General features: G+C 48.3%; 1 protein-coding gene across 4 annotated transcripts in view; it reads left to right on the top strand.

Moving 5' to 3' along the window:
* nrp1a (neuropilin 1a) overlaps positions 1–21,192 on the top strand; it is a 58,823-nt gene that overhangs the window by 23,518 nt on the left and 14,113 nt on the right. For all 4 annotated transcript variants that reach the window (XM_062520676.1, XM_062520677.1, XM_062520679.1 and 1 more), the window contains 4 exons: positions 4,235–4,462; positions 7,728–7,883; positions 11,812–11,978; positions 20,613–20,768. In XM_062520676.1, coding sequence (XP_062376660.1) covers positions 4,235–4,462; positions 7,728–7,883; positions 11,812–11,978; positions 20,613–20,768 — 707 coding nt within the window. The remainder of the gene's footprint in view (positions 1–4,234; positions 4,463–7,727; positions 7,884–11,811; positions 11,979–20,612; positions 20,769–21,192) is intronic.

Here is a 21,192-nt window from a genome sequence, read left to right as displayed (position 1 = left end):
CACATAGTCACAGCAAGTTGTTGAAATAGCAACAGAGATCTACTGCATCTTATATTCTTCAGTGTTCACAATGAATGGAGCTAATGGAGATTAATGGAGATTATGGAGATTAAGTCTTCTCAGACGATTAAGCAATTTTGGTGTCAGTACACAGATCCTAGAACTTGTGTATACTACACATATTGAGAGTATTTTAACCTTCCACCTCCCTGCTTGGTTTGGGCACTTAAATTGCAAATGTAAGACCAAACTAAACAGGGTTTCTATGGCAAGCAAAATAGTGAGGAAACCCCAAAAACAGCTAACCCACCTCTATGCTGACAGGTTGAAAAGGAAAGCCAGGAAAATAGCAGCTGATGCCTCTCATCCCCTTTGTAGCCAATTTGAACTGTTAAAGTCTGGCAAGCGCTACAGGGTCCCATTGGCTAAAGGCATTTTTTAAAAATCCTTTATCCCAAACGCCATTAATATTATCAACTCAAAGTGAATCCCCTGACAGCAAGAACTGCTCCTATTTATTTACTTTTATATTGTTTTTATAACCATTGATGTTTGTCCTGTATGTCCAGTTGCTGTATGTTCAGCTGCCATATGTTGCTTATGTTGCTGTATGTTCAGTCGCTGTATGTCCAGTCGCTGTATGTTCAGCTGCCATATGTTGCTGTATGTTGCTGTATGTTCAGTCGCTGTATGTCCAGTCGCTGTATGTTCAGTTGCTATGTTGCTGTATGTTGCTGTATGTCCAGTTGCTGTATGTCCAATCAATGTGTCTGTGAAACATGTCTGTTTTATCCTGTGTTTTGGGTGAGCCAAAGACAATTTTCCACCTTGGTGGACAATTAAAGACTTATTCTATTATTCTATTCTAAAGGCAGAGGAGAGAGGAGAGCCACAGAGATGGATGGGCTGGATTAATGCACAAGTGAATAGACGTGCAGTCAGGGATTAGACATAATTACTCAAGCCCTCCAAACATATAGTCATCAGCATGCTGTTTGTTTGAAAGTGCTATTCATGTGACGAGTATCTGACTTTTTATTACGTAACCACCTGTGTCAATAGTAGACACATACATGCACACACACACACACACACACTACAAACCTTGCTGTTACACTCTCATTTATAACATATGGCAAAGGTCACATCTGGTACAGGGACTCTGTCATTCAGCGTAGGGAAACTCACCCTCAGACACATGCACACACACAAACACACACATGCGTGGCCCTGTTCTGAAACTCAATACAGAGACTCTCTGTTTCGGGGCTGCTGACCCCAAGTCATTTATTACCTACGTCACTCACCATGGGTGTCATCAGCCCAACTGGTATGTTAACTGCGTTTGCAGTGTGTGTGTGTGTGTGTGTGTGTGTGTGTGTGTGCGTGGAGGTGTGTGTGTGAGAAAATGTTTTAAAATGTGTGTGAGCCGTGCGTAACTCTGCCGTGGCCATTAACCCCTGGCAGAGGGGCCGCTGGTGCTGATGTGGTCTGGCTAATTAGCCAGCCTGCAGACGCAATGCAAAATAAACATCACCACACGTACAACACCACCGTGGGCCATTACAGCAGGCAGAGGGAGGGGGAGAGAGGGAGGAAGGGAGGAAGGGAGAGAGGGGGAGAAGGAGAGAGAGGGAATAGGAGAGAGAGAGGGAGTATTGGGAGCACAGAGAAAAAAGTGATGTGAAACCTCAGTCATCCCAAAGGTATGTGTCCTGTCACTCTGTTGGGCTTTGTACTCACATGCAAGACTCACAAGAGCAGCAAGAGTATTATTCCGAGCCCCCCGTGCACCCAGTAAAACACAGAGGTGGCAGCAGGGGTGGGGGGTGAAGGATGAGGGGGGGGAGCCTCTGTTGAGAGTGTTTATCATGGAGCAGATCTATAAATCTGCTGGAATCTAAGAGAAGTATGTGTAAGATCTCCTTTAACAAGCCAGGCTTGTGGCCAATTAAATATACTGCAAATCCCTGAGAAAGAGCATATGTACTGGAGTCTGCACCACCCAAGAGCGATACCGTGTGTGTGTGTGTGTGTGTGTGTGTGTGTGTGTGTGTGTGTGTGTGTGCGTGCGTGCGTGTGTGTGTGTGTGTGTGTGTGTGTGTGTGTGTGTGTGTGTGTGTGTGTGTGTGTGTGTGTGTGTGTGTGTGTGTGTGTGTGTGTGTGTGTGTGTGTGTGCGCGCTTTGGTGACAGTGATATGTATGCTTTGAGCACATACTAGAGAGGATTGCCTCCTAAAAGCCACAACTGGCTCACATTAATGCCAGACCCAATGCTTGGTGAGCGTGAATCAACAGTGTGTTCTCAGACTCATCTCCACAAACTCCCACAGCTCTCCAAGTCTATCCACAGCAAACACTCATTGACTTACATGTTAGTTTGAAATGAGAATAACAGTTCATTCCCTCTGTGTTGAAAATGGACCCATATGGAAGTTCAAAAGCACTGTTAGCAGAGAAAGAGAGAGTGAGGTACAGAGAGAGTGAGAGAAAGGGGGAAAGAACGAGAGAGAGAGAGAGTGAGAAGGTGGGAAGAAGATGGGATTCGGTTGGCTGGGCTGCTTGTCAATAGCAGCTGTTTTTATCAGTCATTTGAATTGGCTCTCTCTATCTTCTTATCACAATTTACACCCTCAACTCCCTCATTCATACAATGGGACTCAGTGTATGTTTAATATATGTTTAAGATTGTGTTTCTTTTTCTTTCCTTCTGTCTGTCGCACACACAGACACATACACACACACACACACACACACACACACACACACACACACACAAACACACCGACACACTCACAAGCAGCTCTCTTATGTAGGCCCTACAGTTTATAACGCATAAGGTAGTCTTAAAGAATAATCAATGGCAGTTAGTGGAGAAAATCACTGTTATTGGTCCTCTGAAAACCTCTCTCCATATCTGTCTCTTTTTATCCTCCTCGCCTCCTCCATCCACCAGCCATCCAACTGCTCCTCTGTTTGGGTTATTTTAGCTCAATGTCCCATCCAGCAAGAAGCCCAAGTGCTGCAGAAGGCTAGCTATATTTAAGGGAGAAAGGAACACTGAAAGCTCTCTGCACTGACAGAAATTGGAGGAATTAATGTCCTGCTGGGTTTGAGCAACCAATTTTTAGTGCAGCACTAAATGTCAGCTCTCTTCAAACTCCAAATGGGTGCACTAGCCATTTACTCCCCGGCCACCCAAAAGAGGGAAAAGCAGGAGGAGGGGGGTGGGGGGGGTGCTCCGTGTGCCCGCTGTGGTGGCGCGTGCCGGACAGGCTGGAGTGGCTCTGATGGGCATGAATTAGGGGCCCAGCAAGATGCCCAAAATGACAGGGCTGAGAGAACACTTTACCACTCTCAAGCAAGGCTGTCCAAGACCGTTACAGGGTGTGCTTTTCCCATTTCCTGCAGCGCGCGCTCAAGAGCTTTCTCCCGCTCTCGCACTCGTCTTCTCCATTTCCACCTCTCTGCTCCGGCCCTCTCCTGCACCCGTACCTGCCTCAGCGTCTGGCCGCTGTGGAGTAAGCGCTCCACACTCTCTCACGCTCTCTCTCTCTCTCTCTCTCTCTCTCTCTCTCTGTGTCACTCTGGGTCCCACACGTGTACACACTCCAGTTGCTCTGACGCAGTGTGAAGTGTGAATGTGAATGGACACACGTCCTCTCCCACTCTGTCTTGTACTCCTGCTCTCTGCTCCCTGCTCTCTGCTCTCCGCTCTGCTCCGTGGTGTGGGGAAGGCGGGGGCTGCAGGGCCTGCTCATGGAGCCTGAGTACTGTGGTGATGTATGTGTGCGTCTACACTAACATCCCTCATCAGTGCACAGACCACTCTCAAGGGACTTCTGAGTAAATGTTTTCACTTGCCGGAACAGGGTTGTGGTGTGTGTGTGTGTGTGTGTGTGTGTGTGTGTGTGAGTGTGTGTGTTTGTGTGTGTGTGTGTGTGTGTGTGTGTGTGTGTGTGTGTGTGTGTGTGTTTGTGTGTGTGTGTGTGTGTGTGTCTGTGTGTATCCCATTTATTTTTAAAGCAATATTTGTCATATGTTGCACAGACATGCAATACTGTATGTGGGGTCATTTTTTGTGGGGCTGCCTGTGCCTGTAAGATGCAGCAGGGAAAGACAAGGACATGGGGTAATAGTATTTTGAAGATATCAATGATATCAGTATTGATAAAGAAATAAATACTGTAATTTGCTACAAACAATCTAAAGTTTCTCATCCTTTTACTTTCAGGTCCGGAATGTTCTCGGAACTTCACCTCTAACAGCGGCGTGATCAAGTCACCAGGCTACCCAGAGAAGTATCCCAACCAGCTGGACTGCACCTTCATGATCTTTGCCCCCAAGATGTCGGAGATCGTGCTGGAGTTTGAGAGCTTTGAGCTGGAGCCTGATCCCAACCCTCCCGCCGGCGTCCACTGCCGCTATGACCGCCTGGAGATCTGGGATGGCTTCCCTGGGGGTCAGTGACAAGGAAACTCTCCATCACACACACACAAAGGAAAAAACATGCCACCCACACACACATGCCTACACAATGTGCTTTCTGTAATGATTAATGTAGACATTTATGGAGGAATACTGCAAAACAACAATTACAACAACAACCAGCAGCCAGAAAACGTGCAGTCACATTTATTTACATTTTTAGCCCAAGTCACGTGCGTGAGCATAGCCACCAGCACTGGACACACAGTCAGATGACCCACAATCACTCCGAGCCCACAATGCAGCGCTTGAGTGTGTAGCCAGCGTATGAGCCTCCAGGGCCAGGCCCAGCCCGACACAATGCTCATATTTAGGCCAGACTGCCCGGAGCAGGACCTCAGTGTCAGCTGCTCTTCTGGCTGGCGGAGGAGACGACGAGTGGGGCGGGGGGGGGGGGGGGGGGGGGCAGGAGTGAGGTCTTGGCCCTGGCGCTGCCCGCTCCCCCACTCCGCTCTGCCCCGCGCCCCTCCTTCCCCAGAGGGCAGATTCTATCGCGCCATAACAATGTGCTGTGATTGATCTCCGGGGGGGGAGAGAACCAGGAAATGGCTCTCCTTGACGAGCGTTCCGTTACGCAAGAAACACAAACAACTGGCGGAGAAAAAGAAGAAGTGAAGATAAGTGAAGTCTTATCAGGCTGGGGTTAGGGTCGGGGACTCCAGGACACACACACGCACACACACACACACACACATTAACACACACACACACACACACACACACACACACACATTAACACACACATGGACACAAGCATCAGCAGGGTCAGCAGAACATGATTAGTGGGGCCTGTCAACGTCATGTCAACAAGGGGCCCAGGCTAGTGCCAGCGGTGCCCAGGGCTGGGGGGAGGGGGGGGGGGGGGGGGGGTGAGAGCGGAGCCTTGTGTTGGGCCTGACTGGAGCTATTTGTCTTCATTCATTAGGATGGGTGGGTGCCCACGCTGGCATGCAGACTGTTGCCATTTCCCACCCTAAGAGCACTCGTCTGAAATGACTCTACAGACAGAATGGGGAGCGTCTGGCCTAAGTGTTGTTATGTCTCTGGATAGAGAGCCTTTCATGCGCTAGGCAAATCAGAGTGTTTTTACAACGTGCTGTGCTTATTGAAACGGGTGTGTGCAGAGCGCTCCTTGGAGGCAGCAGTGACATATCATTATTATCGCCCTCTATTTCTGAGATGAGGTGAGAAGATAGCAGGCAGAGATGGCACCTACTGCCGGCAGGCTGTTGTGGTGGGTTTTGTTCCAACAGAACTTTATGAACTTGAACTGTAACGGCATGGCTTTTATTGAAGTTTTCTTTGGGAAGGTGGTTAAAGTTGTTTTTGTCCTTGGGTTGTTGTTCAGAGATATGCTGTGGGTGATAACAGTCAAGGAAGAAGGAGAGGGGAAGGAGGCCATTGTCCCTCTGATCCCCTGGGGTCATAGGTGCGCTGGGTTTACCACACTACTTTGGGACGTGTTTTTCTGGAGAGGGCCTTGACATGATCACTGGCCATTTTTGGAGCCCCTTTACCAGAGGAAGGACATGGGGGGGGATTGGGGGGGTCAGAGCGGGAAACAGTGGCTTGTGAAAGGGCTTCCATCTCCCTCAGAGACTTGCATCCTACCTGCAGGGCCACATGGATCAATAGTGCATTAGTGCAGAAGACTATAGGCGCTAGACGGAGGCCTCGGCACAGCACCGGGGGACCAGCCCCTCCCAAACCCCCGCCGCGTGGATGGACTCCCCCTCTAGAGCTCCCCTCCTCTCCTCCCTCCCTCCTCTCCTCCTTCTCCTCCCTCTCCTCCTTCTCTCCAGCAGAGCACACAGGCAGCACAGAGAGTTCACACCGAGCAGCTCTTTAATATTTCATAGCTCTGTTGAGTCATGCACACAATTCTGGACATGGCTCACACATACGTACGTACAGTCAGACACACACACACACTCTCTCTCTCTCACACACACACACACACACACACACACACACGCACGCACAAACATATCCTAACACAAATATAATAATATATAATGTGTTTTCCTGGATTTGAGAAATGATCATAGAAATATCCATAAGCACATAAGTGCACCTGGTGCATGAGTTATCCTCTGGAAATGGTGAGGGCCTCTTTAGAGCCTTGTTCTATCTAGCCCATATGCACCACCCCCAACCCCCCACCCCACCCCCACCCCGGTCCATCCGCTCAGCTGACAGGTCTCTTTCATCTCCCTGTCGTGCTCTGTCTGACTGAGGGCCGTGCTCTTGAAGAGTGGCCGACCGTCTCGCCTCACAGATCACAGAGCTGCTAATCACTGATAAGCACAGGGGAGAGAGAGAGAGAGAGAGAGAGAGAGAGAGAGAGGGAGAAAGAGAGAGGAACACCAATGTCACCATCTCATTAAAACTTTATTCTTTTCTCTTCTCACCTCCTTGTTCCCTTCCCTACTCTTTTATCTCCCTCCCACTCTCTCTCTCTCTCTCTTTCTCCCTCTCTCCTTCCCTGCCTGCCACTGAATCACCTTTTCTCTCCCTAACACAAATGAAGCATGCGTGTATTCAGTGTGCTCACTGGAACGTGTCAGAGGCTCACTTTTACTGCCCTTCATTTTCCTCTCTGTTCCTCTCTTCCCCTCTCTTCCTCTCTCTTCCCTCCCACGTTCATTTGTTTGCTCGCTCTTTCCCCTTCTCTTTGCTTTTGAGTGGCTTTTTGGGGGGGAGCCAGTCATGTGTGACCGAGACAACCTCAAGACCAAAAAGCAGCGCCGCCATTAAAAGAGGCCCAGGAATTTATGACTGACAAGCAGACGGAAGCGGCAGGCTGGCCCTGTGCTGGGCAGAGGGCTCCCTTTCTTCTGCTCTCTGGCTCTCTGCTCTTCCCTTTTCCTCTGGTTGGGCGCCATGATGAGTGGGTGTGGAGTTGGAATGCGTTGGGCATTTTGGGATCTCTGGGGTCGTGATGGGGTCAACCAGGACGCAGTGGACACCCTGTGGAGATCTGGCCTCTGGACTGTGTGTCTGTTTGCACCGCGATGTCGTAAAAACAGAGCAAACAAACGCATTTCTTGGCATTCTTTAGTCTGGACTCTGGAGTTGAATCCCTCTGAACCCTGTTTATGACTCTTTCTCTTCCTCTCAGTACACCATTGTAGTCCCTCCCTGTGAGTTCATGTCTTTATTTCAGCCGTGTTTCTCCAGCGTTTATGTGACAATGCAATCTCTCTCTCTGTGTGTGTGTGTGTGTCCTTCCCTCACAGTGGGCCCATATATCGGCCGCTTCTGTGGGCAGACCACTCCGGGCCGCATCATCTCCTACACGGGCATCCTGGCCCTGACAATCAACACCGACAGCGCCATCGCCAAGGAGGGCTTCTCCGCCAATTTTACTGTCCTGGAGCGCACCGTGCCTGAGGGTGAGTACAAGCAGACTCAAAGCCACACCACACACACACACTCCCCCTGGGCTATCACACGGGTCAGAAGCCCTCCTCTCCAGCTCCATCTGTGGGCTAGACATCTCTAGTGTAGAGAGGCCCAAAGCCATGCTGCACCACACCACTCAGCTGCAGGCTTTGGTTTTAAAAAGCACGGTGAGGTACAGAATATCAAATCTAAAGCGAAGGCCTTGAAAGTTGTTCACCTCCACACTTATCTGAAGTTGATCCTGAATAGGATGCGTCATGCATACTGACACACTCTCTCCCAGCAGTAATTTGCTGTTTCCTGGAGTTAAAACAAGTGGGGAGAAAGGGTGAACCGGTGAATTGGTGCTGTGCACAGGCACTCTCTGTAATAACGTCAGAGACAGAAGGGGTTATTAAATCAACATGTCCTTGTTATTTACAACACACACATGCGTGCACGCACACACACACACACACACACACACACGCACACACGTCCCCAGCCTCTCTCTATCTCTCTCTCCTCTTCTCTCTCCTCTTCTCTCTCTCTTTCCCTCTCTCTGCCCCCCCCCACATTCTCTCTCTCTCCTTCTCTCTCTCTGCCCCCCCCCCCATTCTCTCTATCTATCTCCGCCTGACACCCACACCCACACATTTTCATTAAGTAGATGCGGGAGAGTCACGCATGATGGAGCCCTGCTTTATGAGCCTTGCTCTACACACTGCTGCTCAGGAACGCAGCGTCAGACACATGCTCCCTCTCCCACACGTTCCTGCTCCGCGGTGCCTTGTTGCTTTTCTCCAAACGCGCCTGCCCTAGGGCACAACCTCTTCACCCCAATTTGAGAATGCTCCGGCTAAACATTTCATTTGCGAGTAGAGCGAGCTCCACCAGACACTAGTGTCTCGCTGAGACTGTAAATCTGTTCACAGACGACCCTCAGCCCTCCTGACTCCTCCCCCCTCCCCCTCCCTCCCTTCCCTGCTCCGCTGGCGTCCCCAGCCCCTCTCCTACCCCCCACCCCCCCACCCCCCACTCCAACTCTCTGCTCTCCTACCCCCACCCCCCACCCCTCACTCCAACTCTCTGCTTTCTCTCTGTCTGTAAGTCTTGGTTTTTTTCTCTCTCTGGCTCGCTCTGTATACTCCATGTCTCCCTCTTTTACTCACTTTCTCTATCCCTTTCTCTCTCCGTCTTTCACACACACACACTTACCCCCCACCCCCAAATCCCCAACACACACACACACACACTCATCCTTGCACTTTTCTCTATATCCAGCTCTTGATTTTTGTATATTTCGTGAAACGCTAATCACCTCAGCTGGAGGCTAGCGAGTGCTCCCCAGTAATGTGTGTGTGTGTGTGTGTGTGTGTGTATGTGTGCGTGTGTGTGTGTGTGTGTGTGTGTGTGCTGTTGGCTGCCTGGTGACAGCGCTCCTCTGGCACTCTCACTAGTTCTGCTCTGCAGGCAGGCAGGCAGGCAGGCAGGCGGGTGGAGTGGAGAGACTGCAGCGCTGCCAATGCACTGACTTAGCACTGCGTCAACAACAGATCTGATCTGGCCTGTGTGGGAGGACCACCCAAGATGGATTAGAGACACTATTTTAATTCATGTGTTTAGGGGTGGTTGCCATTAACAAACTGGGGCAGCAGTTTGAGGGAGGGTTTAGATAGCTTACATAACAGCATTATGTTTTATTCCTTGATTATTGTCATGTGGAGAGCGACTAGAATAAGGAGACAGATGAGAAATGTGTGTCCTTCCTGTAATCTGAATTATTCCCTATAAATGGTTACGTTTCTCTAGGCCTACTGTATTTGCTTCTTGGCAGCCATATTGAATGGTCTCAGTGTTATCACAGCTGGAGCCCAGCACGGTAGACATGTAATATTAATTATTAATCACGTCCATAAATCTGCATTGTGTAACATTGCTTTTAAAAAGCCCTCAACCCACACAAACACACGCAGACGTTTTTAACATGGCTCTTTACCAGCCCACTACTGGTCTGGCATCAGTGGAGAGGCGCCAGAGAGTAAAGATATGCAGCTCTGCTGTCTTTGTGGATGAATACTATCTCATGATAATATCTCCTGCTTTAATGGAAGTCTTGTCCACTTGAGAGAGCGGTCACAGAACAACATGGCAGGTCTCAGCGCTGCGCTCTCAGGCTAGAGTGCTCAGTGTGTGTGAGCCCCCCCACCTGAAGGGCCTCAGACTGGCCTCAAGATGAACTCCAATGCATTTCCCTAAATGCCCACATGAGGTTTGACCCGAGCGGCCCGTTTGACCGGAGCTGGTTTCCAGCGCGGCTCTTAAAGCCCTGGTGGGATGTGCTGTTGCTATGCGCTCCGCTAGCAGGCAGACGGCACCCTGAGAGCACGCTCGCTGTGGGCAGGGAGAGCGAGCAGCTCTGTGAGCCCCACTCAGCGCTGGTGATCACTGTGGGCTGGATGGAGAGCCAGGAAAGGACAGAATAATAGAAAGGTCTCCATCAGAGTTGATACGCTACTGTGTTTTTTCGCTGCGTGTCCTAGCTTTAGCAATGAGGGAGGGTTTTTGTAGGGCAGTGCTCTGTTTTAGATGCATGGATTGATATGCAGTGCTCGGTGCATGATCTGTAACCCACGGCAACTGTAACTGATGTTTCACAGCTCCCACAGATGGGCTCTCCATCTGCTCCGCGCCCACTAGACCTGCAGACAGTGGGCCAGCGCATCACTCACGGAGACTGGCTGTGTTTGCATGTGTCTGGGAGAACGTGGGAGCTCTCACCATCTTTACCTGTTTGCTGATCTGTCCTTGTCTTAAGGAATGCTATTGAGGGTGTCAGGCTGTTTAACTGATGTGTTTGTAGAGGTGTATTTGTAGTTATCTGGTCAGTCTGTTGACTCGTTAGCTCGTTCCCTAGTTGCCCCCCCTTCATATCCACATACAAGCACTAGTTTCCTTTGTGCCCCTGTGTCTGGACAACAGCCCCCAGGGGTCAGGCGCTGAACTTTGCCCGACCCCGAGACTACAGCCACCCAGGCTGAGGAGCCAGAGGGACGACTGTCCCACGTCAACACAAACACTCAGCACACAGCTGAACCTGGGTGGCAAGGCTAATATCTCTCCCTCTCTCTCTCTCTCTTTCTCTCTCCCTCTCTCTCTCTCTCTCTCTCTCTCTGACTGGGAGTTTTCCACCCTGGAGGAGGCTAGTGTGAGGAAATGTGCAGCATGTGCAAAACACACTCACCCAGAACAAAAAAGTGCCTACAGGAAAGTTTGGAAGGGGGCAAACTTCTTTAATGTATTGTAATGCATAACATAACGGGTCTATTTTCTCTCCTGCTCTGTCTCCGGTTCTTTGGTAAGAGCCTAAGCTGAATGTTTTATGAATACGGCTTTATGTCTTAATGTAGTACACTTTCAGCTGTAGACCTCCATTACATGCCTTTTTCTGGAAGGAGTTAGCGAGCAAGTGGGATAGAGAGAGAGAGAGAGATAGAGAGAGAGATAGAGCGAGAGAGAGAGAGAGAGAGAGAGAGAGAGAGAGAGCAGGAGTGAGGGAGAGAATGCAGGCTAAGTCGCTGGAGCAGAGCTGATATGCTCTTTATTTGGGCCACCAGTGCTGAAGTGGCGTGTGTGAGTGGTGCTGGAGTCCCAGGGGTGGTGGTGGCACTCTGGCCATGACATGTTCCCTTGTCCTGGGATCTGACGCTTAGCTCTGTCAACACATTCCCTCTGCATGCACACGCACACACACACACACACTAACACACACACACAGCACCATTATCACCATGATGAGTCTACATCTGCTTGGCCACCTTTATGTCATATCTGTACTAACCAAGTCAATCAGGTGTAATTGACAGAACAGTTTTGCTAAAATGTGAATTTTGATGGAAATATATCACTTATTCACACAAGCTCCCCTTCTCTCTGCAGACTTTGACTGTTTTGAGCCTCTGGGGATGGAGTCAGGTGAAATCCCCCCAGAGAACATTGTGGCCACCTCTCACTACAGTTCCAGCTGGTCAACAGAACATTCCAGACTCAACAACGACCAGAACGCCTGGACACCAACTGAGGATTCCACCAAGGAGTGGATTCAGGTACGCTGCTGTTCCTAGTCACTGAGCCCTGTTTAAAAGTGAATACTTTCTTCCATTCTCGTCAGACAGTAGATCCTTTTTGAGCCACAAGACACAAATCAGCCTTCTTCCTGAAACTGTTTCCACAAGCCTCATCTGCAGTTGTTTGGAAAAGAAATTGCTACATCAGGCTTTGAGACTTTCCTATTCGGTTTCAATATGAGGGCATTAAACGGCAGCAGTGAAGTCAGTTAAGTTTGTGTTTTCACAGACAACTGGTGGTTTGCTCCGTCAATCCACAAATACACAAATATGATGATTCATTCTGGCTTCCACAAAGATCCCCGAGCCCAGCATGCCAACCAACACAAAGTGTCTAGTTGTCTTGGAGACAGCATGTGCTCTTGTGCTCCGTGCCTGATTGGCTCGTAGAACCACCTGACGTCACAGACGTCTTGTGCTATTTGATCTTTTTGGGATTTTGGTCACATATAGCATAAAAGAGCTATTATTACACACTCACACACATAGCCCAATCAATAAACAGATAAATTAAACGTACAGCAATATGCTGGGAGACATGCATGATCTTTTAGAAGCTCCGAGCAATGTGGAACGGGTTGTTTTGTTGGCATGACGACTTCAGCTCTAGAGCAGACTCATGCTGAGTTTCTCTCCCTTGTCTTCGGGGTGGGCGTGTCTGGGTTGTTTTCGAGTATTAACCCTTGGGGCATCATGTAGCCAAGACTCCCACCATGCTGCCATAACTTTATTGTCTTTCACCATCTCCGTCTGTCTCGGAAAAGATTGGGCCAAACATTCTCCTCAGGGGGCTAATAATAGCATTGACCCAAAGCCAAATATTTGCTAGGGGAGGTCCATGAAGCCGCCTCGGCTCGCTGCTATCAAAATATTGTCCTGTAGGCCTTAACTCCACTTCCACAATAATTGAATCAGCAGAAGGGGGCCGTAATCCCCCTGACCGCAGATGACATGAGCCGGCCACTGCTGTCCCTCAGCACCACTTCCTGTGGGACTGCAGCAGGGAGGTAGCTGTGGGTGGAGGTCCCCGGCTGGCCCTGTGCTGACTCCGCTGCCTCTTCCCAAACCTCAGACTGTCTGTGCCCAGCTCCAAAGGGAAATTCCACAGCTGTGGAGAGGCCATTGCCTCAGGGTGTCTGTGTGTGGTGAAACAAGAGCACAATTGTTCTTCCTCTCCCCTTTCCCTGCCTCCGTCTGTCTTCCCTCGTTCTTTCTCTCCTTCCCTGTCTGCTTTGTCATTCTAGCCTCTCTCCATGCTTTTCCCCGTCTGTCAGTATAATGTAGCTCTATGATTTGGCAATCCACTGCTGCCTCTGGAAAAGAGGTCACAAGACTGCGAGGGGAATTTGTTTGATCTAAATTTGTATGGTTTGTTGACTGCATGAGGGAGAATGTAAATCACTCCTTTTATAACCAATTTTTCCACTTGGTTGCGCAGTTGCCAGCTCATATTTTATCCATAATTAAGTTGAATTCTTAGATACTAGTTGATGAGTCCATGGTGCAGTGTCTCAAACTGAGCTGTGTAGAGCCAAGGAGAACAATTCACAAACCATTACAAATTCTCTGAATACTATTGATTAAGGGTAGAATTATGTTATTGGCAGTAAAATCCTGAATACGGTTTTCAAAAGCACATTAGGTCTTTAATACTTACCAGGCTTCAGCCTATCAGCAGTCTCAAGTTGAGCTCGGCACATCTGTTTCCAAGGAAACAAAAAGACCGACTCTAGCCACGGAATGTTATAATTCATAATTTAAAGAATAGTCCTCGCCTTGTGTGCATTGCACTTCTGAAAGAGTTTAATTATAGAAAGTGCTATTAACGGAGTGAGATTCTTCATTTCACTCTCATTAAGCTCATCTAAGGGTTGGGACAACAATACTCCCTCTCTAATGACACCGTCCACTTCACACTCACAAATCAAGGCCCACGCACTGACCCCCTGCCCCCACACCTCCTCACACGCATATCATCCATTCATTATTTATTTGGCTAATTCACCAGACACAATTACCTCTTGGAGCGCATGCAGTGCCGTGAGTGGACAAGCATCTCATTCCCTGCAGTGCCTCTGATTCCAGATTTTGCATTCTGAGCAGATCCCGGGTCAAGGCATAGCTCTCATAGTGATTAGTATTGCGGTCTGGAGGACATCTGTGAACAGGTCTGGGTGATCCACATGGTTTAGTCAACTCTACATTCTGTTTGACCAGGGCAGAGCCCTGCTGCCATAGATGTTGCAGAAGGACCTGCAGTAAAGCAACACAGGATGCAGACTAAACTACAGTACTGCATTTCATTTCTGTTTATTTGCTATGCCATTCACAAGAGCAGCGAGGGCACAGCAATGCACTCCATACCCTTGTGCTGATTTAGAGCTTATCCTTTTGAATCTGCTATCAGGTATTCAGGATGTAGGAAGTGGCCTATTGTACTGTATACCTGAAGAAGCCATAGGACAAGTCTGTTTTCAATAGGAAGCATTGGTTGATGCGTGACATTGTACGAGGAAATACCTGCAGCTGTGCAACACATTTAGGGTCCTCCAATGGACGTCCAGGGTTATTAAACATGTCTCCAAACACCCAAAGCAGATGTGTACCGGAGATTAAAGGAACAATGTACAGTAAAAAGAGAAATGGCTCTCTCATGAAAGGGTTGTGATAACGTGGTTTGTTCCAACATCACTGCCGAGTCTTCAGGTCAAAGGTTTTAAAATGATGCTTTAAACTCGAGGCCGGATCTCCGAAGAAATGACTGACTCATTCAGACAGTAGTCATTGATCACAGACATTTCATGTATTATGCATTATCTTTTGAAGGGTGGCTGTCAATGTTAAAAGCATTTCTACCTGTACTGCATAATGGTAGGGCATCGAGTGTTTGAATTATGTCTGTTCCCTCTTATTTTTCATGTTGTTCCCTACTTTGCAATAATTTCTCTTTACATGGCCATCATTTATTTATAAAAGCTCTACCATTAGCATAAATCTAACCTGTGTGGTGAATACACCCAAGCACATTTGTCTGTGGCTGCTCCGGCCTCTCCCGCTGCTTACTTAAACGCTTTTGATCAGGAGAGAAATCAAAGGGACGTGCGGGCCTTTCTTCCTGGGCACTAACAGAAGGGATGTTTACATTAATCAGCCTGGCTGGAACAACACCCCACCCTGCGAGAGATGCCACACAATAAGTGGTGTTTTTTTCAGGAGAACAGCACCAGTGGTGGGGCGGTCAGATGTGAGCGTGCAGCAGTGCCAGCCAGTTGAACAGGAAGCTGCGCTGTCTTGATTGATGAGCGGCGTGCAGGGGAAAGCTCCCGGGCCGAGGTCCTGCACCTCTGGACAAGGAGAAATATTGACAGAGCTGTTTCCCCTCTAAGTGGCCGGCAAAGTGAATCCCCTTCACAAAATAGTTTAGGCAAAGCAAAACAGGTTGAATTCCACTGTAGTCACTTGAACTAATTGCAGACTTCCCTCTGATGGCAAAAGAAAAACAAATGGAGCTGTCAAACATATGTTAATTTCATGAAAGCGGAGGGAACAGGCGAGGGATAGTCAGCTGCTGAAACAACCTCCATCAGTGTTTCATTTTTGTTTCACCTGTCAAAACAAACAAGCTTTCATCTCGGCATAATCTAGGGGATGTAAGGATCTATGGCTTAAACTCTTCATTGTTTTGCCTCATTTCATCCCTCCCCCTGTGCAGTTTGTTTGGCCATTTTCGATGAAAGCCGACTGATCATCTTGCCTGTTTTCAGTCAAGCTCTAGCAGGCTCTGTCACCATGCCAACAGATGAGTAATTATAAGCATGGGACTCTAATGAACATCAGGCAGTGGTCTAATGAAGCCTGGGGCCTGATATTGGGATGGGGCCTCAAGCTCTCACAGGAACAGTTCTCAAACAGTCAATGACTGATTTGTGCCATATGAAAGCCCATTAAGCCCCTTTCCCCTGAAATCTCCTTGTTTGCGTCAACTGTAAATGGTTTCAGCCCGACTGTATTCATGCCTTGAGAGATATGAGGATTTAGAGCGTTCATCCGCAAATTTGTTCCAAGTCGTCGTATCTCCTTTAATAACATATTGTGCTCAGGCTGAGTAAAATAAATGGCAACATATCAGTCCAAGATTTGATGATGTTAGATGAGAGGGCCAGTGCTGTTCCCTAATGCATTCAACATGCCACCGAGCCCCAGAGTGGATTGCAAGAACAAAAAACTATGTAGATGGATTCCTAGTTTACAATTACAGCAGACTACGTTCAGTTGATCTTGGCCCTGGCGCAGTTAGTCAGTGTAATATTAGAACGTCTATAAGGAAATTAGACTTGCAGATTCTCTTTTTTAACATTAAAACACAAATCCACACACACACACACACACACACACACACACACACACTACGCACTTGTGCACCCATTAGTTGGCTTAGGTCGTTTCTCACTGTCAGATGAAGTAGATGATTGGAGCTTGAGAAAAAAGGTGCATAATTTAATGCTACCATGCAGCCATGAGGGCTAAAAATAGCAGCGTAATCCTGCCAGGTAAATTTGGTGATGAATTAGAAAGGTCCCAGGGGAGCTCATAGGTCTCACAGCATCGCGTAATACAATTTTCATGAAAAGCGAATTAATTACACCTTCTGTTAATGGAATTTATAAGAAACCACGCATCGGCCAGGTGTCGAACAGTTATTGCCAAAAAAAGAATGGCAGGAAAAGGCATTGGGTGAATGATGGATGACAAAGGAAGAGAGAGGGACAGAGCGTGCGTTCTTTGGTGCCCTGGAAATACCTCGAGGTGTGTTTACTTTCCCAGGGACTTAGGACTAACCCACCTCCTCATCCTAGCCTTATTTTGCCTCTGGCCTGGAGGGACACATCATGGCACCACTTTAGCCAGATGGTATTTGCATTGGATTCATAAAACAAGACTTCTCTACATAGTGGTGAGCTTTGTTGTTTTTACTTTAGCTTTTTTTACCCCTTGTTTTGTGAGCCAAAAGGACAGCAAGCATATTTTGCTTGCCAGTTGGGAAATCAGTCCCTCTCTCTCTCTCTCTCTCTCTCTCTCTCTCTCTCTCTCTCTCTCTCTCTCTCTCTCTCTATCCCTCTCTCTCTCTTTCTCTCTATCTATCTCTCTCTCCGTCTCTCTCTCTCTCTCTTTCTCTCTCTCTTTCTCTCTCACTCCCTCATCCCTCTTTCCCACCCACATACACTCCGATTGGGGGAGAGGTTGTATTTTTCCACATAGACACTGAATTGGCTGCCAGATAAACAGATCTCACACTGGCAAGCCCCACTCTCCGGCGTTGTAAACCCTCCCCATGCGCTGAACCCTCCACCCACCCACTCTCATGAGCTGTGTTACGAGAAAGACAAGCAGTGGGAAACAGTTTGCTGGAGCCCCCGCGTCTCTCTTCTTGCCTTCCCCTGCGTTCCATCAGCCACCAGAGACGCTGCCCCTGGCTGCCGCTCTCCTCCCCTGCACCGTCACATGGCTCCATAGGGCCGGCTCGGGCTAATTCTCAACTCATGATGGAGCTCCATTTAATGAATTTTTACAAGGGTTAAGGACGGATTAGCACCAAGTCATCTTCCTCAGAGGGGACAAAGGGACAACATTCGAAGTCGAAAATGAACTTGCACACACACACACACACACACATGCACACACACACACACACACACACACACACACACAAACATGCACACACACACACACTCACACACACACACACACACACAGAGATGTGTTGAAACATTTCTCCCCTGTTAATCTAATTGCGCAGCAGGCTTAACTGGCTGCCTACAAGCTAGAGCGCGACTAATTCCGTTTCTGCTTTTCTGCTTTCATTTGTCAGTGTAATGAGAGCGGTGTGCGTTCACTAGCCTCGCCCGTGTTAAACAGCTCGCAGCGTTCAGCTTGCCCACCTAGCGCATGGTCAGGTGGGACTGAAGTAGAGGGAGGAAAGTGGGAGACAGAGAATGGGCAAATTTGCTTGTGAAAGCCACAAATGCTTGGACATTATGTCTGTAGAGGAAGCGTGTGCTATTCTATCATATGCCTTTTAGTCCTTGAAAAGAATGTACAGAGCTGTCCGCAATCATTTCAAGCACCAGAATGTTTAGTAGCTTAAAGTGATAAGCTTTTGTTTTTTGTCATTCGTCTTGCGATGGACTCTGTTCCCAGCACAGCTGTTTACATAAAACCATCTAAGAAAATGACAAAAAAATTGGAATGGAGTGTGGGCCATTGTTTTGCTTTGTCAGCACAGTCTTAAAATACCTTTTCCGCAGCGAAGAACATCCGCTGCTTTTTAACACATGGAGACGACTATTGCATCAGCCATTCAGCGTGATTCATTCTCTCGACTCATTCACTTAGGGGCAGATGATGACTGACGCTTTTGTCTTTTCACCCTGTCTTTCTTCTGGCTCTTTCATATCCCTCCGTCCCAAGCTGCACCTCTCCGCGCCTCCCTCCATTGTGTCCTCCTTCCATCCCATTGAGTGCCTCCTCTCGCCATGTCTCCTCCCTCTCCTTCACTCTGGCTTCTGTCTGAGCTGTATAAGCATCAATAAATTATGTTTTGTTCATTAGTGCTGATCTGTTGTCAGTATGCATGAATGGGCTGAAGAAATCGATTCAGTCTGCCCGCCACGCCACAGTTTTCAGATCAGTCCGTCCGACCCTCTCGCCCATGGAGCCCCTCTGGCCTCTCATTCTCTGTGTTTCTGTGCGCTGCCGTCTGGCCTACAGCTGAAACACGTGTCCTCTCTCTTCATGTATATTTCATCATGCTCACGCTGCCGCTGCATATAGAATCATAGCTTAAGGGCTCGCGCTACCAGGTGAGAGCGCTTAATGACTCCATGGGAGGCGATGGACGTTTGAAAAAAGGCCAGCTTTGAAGAAGTGTGGCAAGACAAGGTCACTGTCTGTCTCCTCATTCTGTCTCTCCGCCTCCCTTTCTCTCCTGACATTCTCTCTGGAATATTTGTTGAAGGCCAATTAGCGGACGGATCCAGTGACAAGCTATGTTATTGGTCAGCTTCTCCGAGAGTCCGTCTAACATTAGTCACGGTGGTGGCAGAGCATGGTGGCTGGCTTTGAGATGTGTCTAGCACAGACAGACAGAAAGCAGAGGGCTGGTTGCGGATCACCTACTTCATCCACACTAACTTCACATAAACAGGCTTCCGGCTCTTTCCATGTCTTGTTCTATCCCTCAAATGTAGATGGATGTATGTGCGGTCACGTGAGTGACCCCATTTATAAAGTAAAAGACAAGAGGGCAGAGAGCATGTTCTATATTAGACCGTGTCCCAGAAATCTTGCCCTTATTTGGTAATCCATCAGAACTTATATTCTCCATTTTCTTCAAGCGTTCATTTTTAAGAGGAACTTCATACATGATAGCATCTGTTTTTGTGCTTAGCTCTGAAAGTTATTGCGCTGGAGTGAAATGGATCATCAGCGGCCAGCTCCTAAGAATCTAAGGCGTATGAGATGTCGTGAGACGTTATCTGTGGGATAGAAGGCTTTGATTTTTTAGGTCCATGTCCCGAGCAGTCTTAAACATGTCAGCCCATTTGTATGTGTTAAGTATCAACAGCCTCCCATATCCCCTCTCAGATGTAGAGCACAGTCATTTGAGAAATGCTCGCATTACTTTGGTTACTTTGAAGTACCTCTCGCTTTCTCCCTCCCTCTCTCTCGCTTGCTCTTTCACCACAGCATGGCTATTCCCAGATTTCTTTTTTTTTTCCAGGCTGCCAGAGGCCTGCAGTTGATAAAGTCCTCTGTTTTTCTTTGCACGCAAAGCACATTATTCCTCATTAGTGACGATGAAGCCAGACCCTTGAAACGCTAATGCCACTGGAGCCGGGGACGCTGGAGAAGCCCTGCTCCCGTGATCCGCCCACCTCGCCAGTCAAGCGCCTTCTCCAACTCTCCCCATTACCCCCTCACTCCTGCCCAGGATGGGACTGACTTTAGTCAAGAGTGCTCGACGGTGCAGTGAAGAGGCTGCGTTTGCACAGTCTGTTCAGAAACACAGAATGTAGCCTCTGTAGCTGAAACAGAAAGGGACGATACTGGATAGAAAGCTATCTTTAGGTCAAGTGCATACGTACGTTTACATTGTGTGAATATGTATGTAGGGTGTGTTCTGTGTGGAAATACTCACTTTAATTCCAGATCATGCAGTAGTCTATATTTGTGCACGTCTTGCAACTGCTGTGTTAATAACGTGGTGATATATTTTGTCTGGCAGTAAGGTTGTCTATTCCCAAAAGCCCCTTTCCTGCATGCTTTCCTCGCAGGAAATGAAATGGTGCCAGCTCTTTTCCGCTCATAATTATGATCTCATATTCATGTTCCTGACGCGTAGAACAGAGCTGGAGATGACTCGGCTGATTACAGCGCGGCGCTCAAATGTCTGCGCTCGCTCTTTTAGTGGCTCATTTCCCTCCGGTTATGGCTCACAGCAGCAACACAACAGCTGGCCACAACTTAATATCTCTCTCTCTCTCTCTCTGTTTCCCTCTCTCTCTCTCTCTCTCTCTCTCTCATTGTGTCTGTCTCTTCCTGTCACTCTCACAGGTTGATCTAGGCTTCCTTCGCTTCATCACAGCTATCGGAACACAAGGTGCCATCTCCAAGGAGACCATGAAGACCTATTTTGTGCGCTCGTATAAAGTCGAAGTGAGCTCCAACAGCGAGGACTGGATCACATTAAAGGAGGGCTCCAAGCAGAAAGTGAGAGACATCAGATGTGCATAAATACTCACACCCTCTCTCTTTCTCTCTCTCTCTCTCTCTCTCTCTCTCTCTCTCTCTCACTCTTACTCACACTCTCTCTTTCTCTCACCCCCACCCACCCACACACACACACACACACACACACACACACACACCCACGTCCAGTGTAAAGTCAGTGGTTCTCACAGCATATATTGCCTCATAACTTTTCAACAAGCTGTTTGGCTGGGTTCACATGAGGTCAGTTGCTACACTGTGAGAATCACTAGTGACTTTATTTACAATATAGTCTTTCCAACGCTGCTCACTCATAAATCAAGCAGCTCTACTGTGGTCCACACAATCCCACAGAAATCCCTCAGAGGTGAGCTGAGTCCCTTGATATAGAATTAGACAAACTGGATGCCAAGTAAAACAAGGG

Source organism: Sardina pilchardus, chromosome 19, assembly GCF_963854185.1.
Source record: "Sardina pilchardus chromosome 19, fSarPil1.1, whole genome shotgun sequence".
Taxonomy (NCBI): Eukaryota; Metazoa; Chordata; class Actinopteri; order Clupeiformes; family Clupeidae; genus Sardina; species Sardina pilchardus.
Note: the sequence above shows the minus strand (reverse complement) of the source record. Positions and strands in the feature narration are given on the sequence as shown.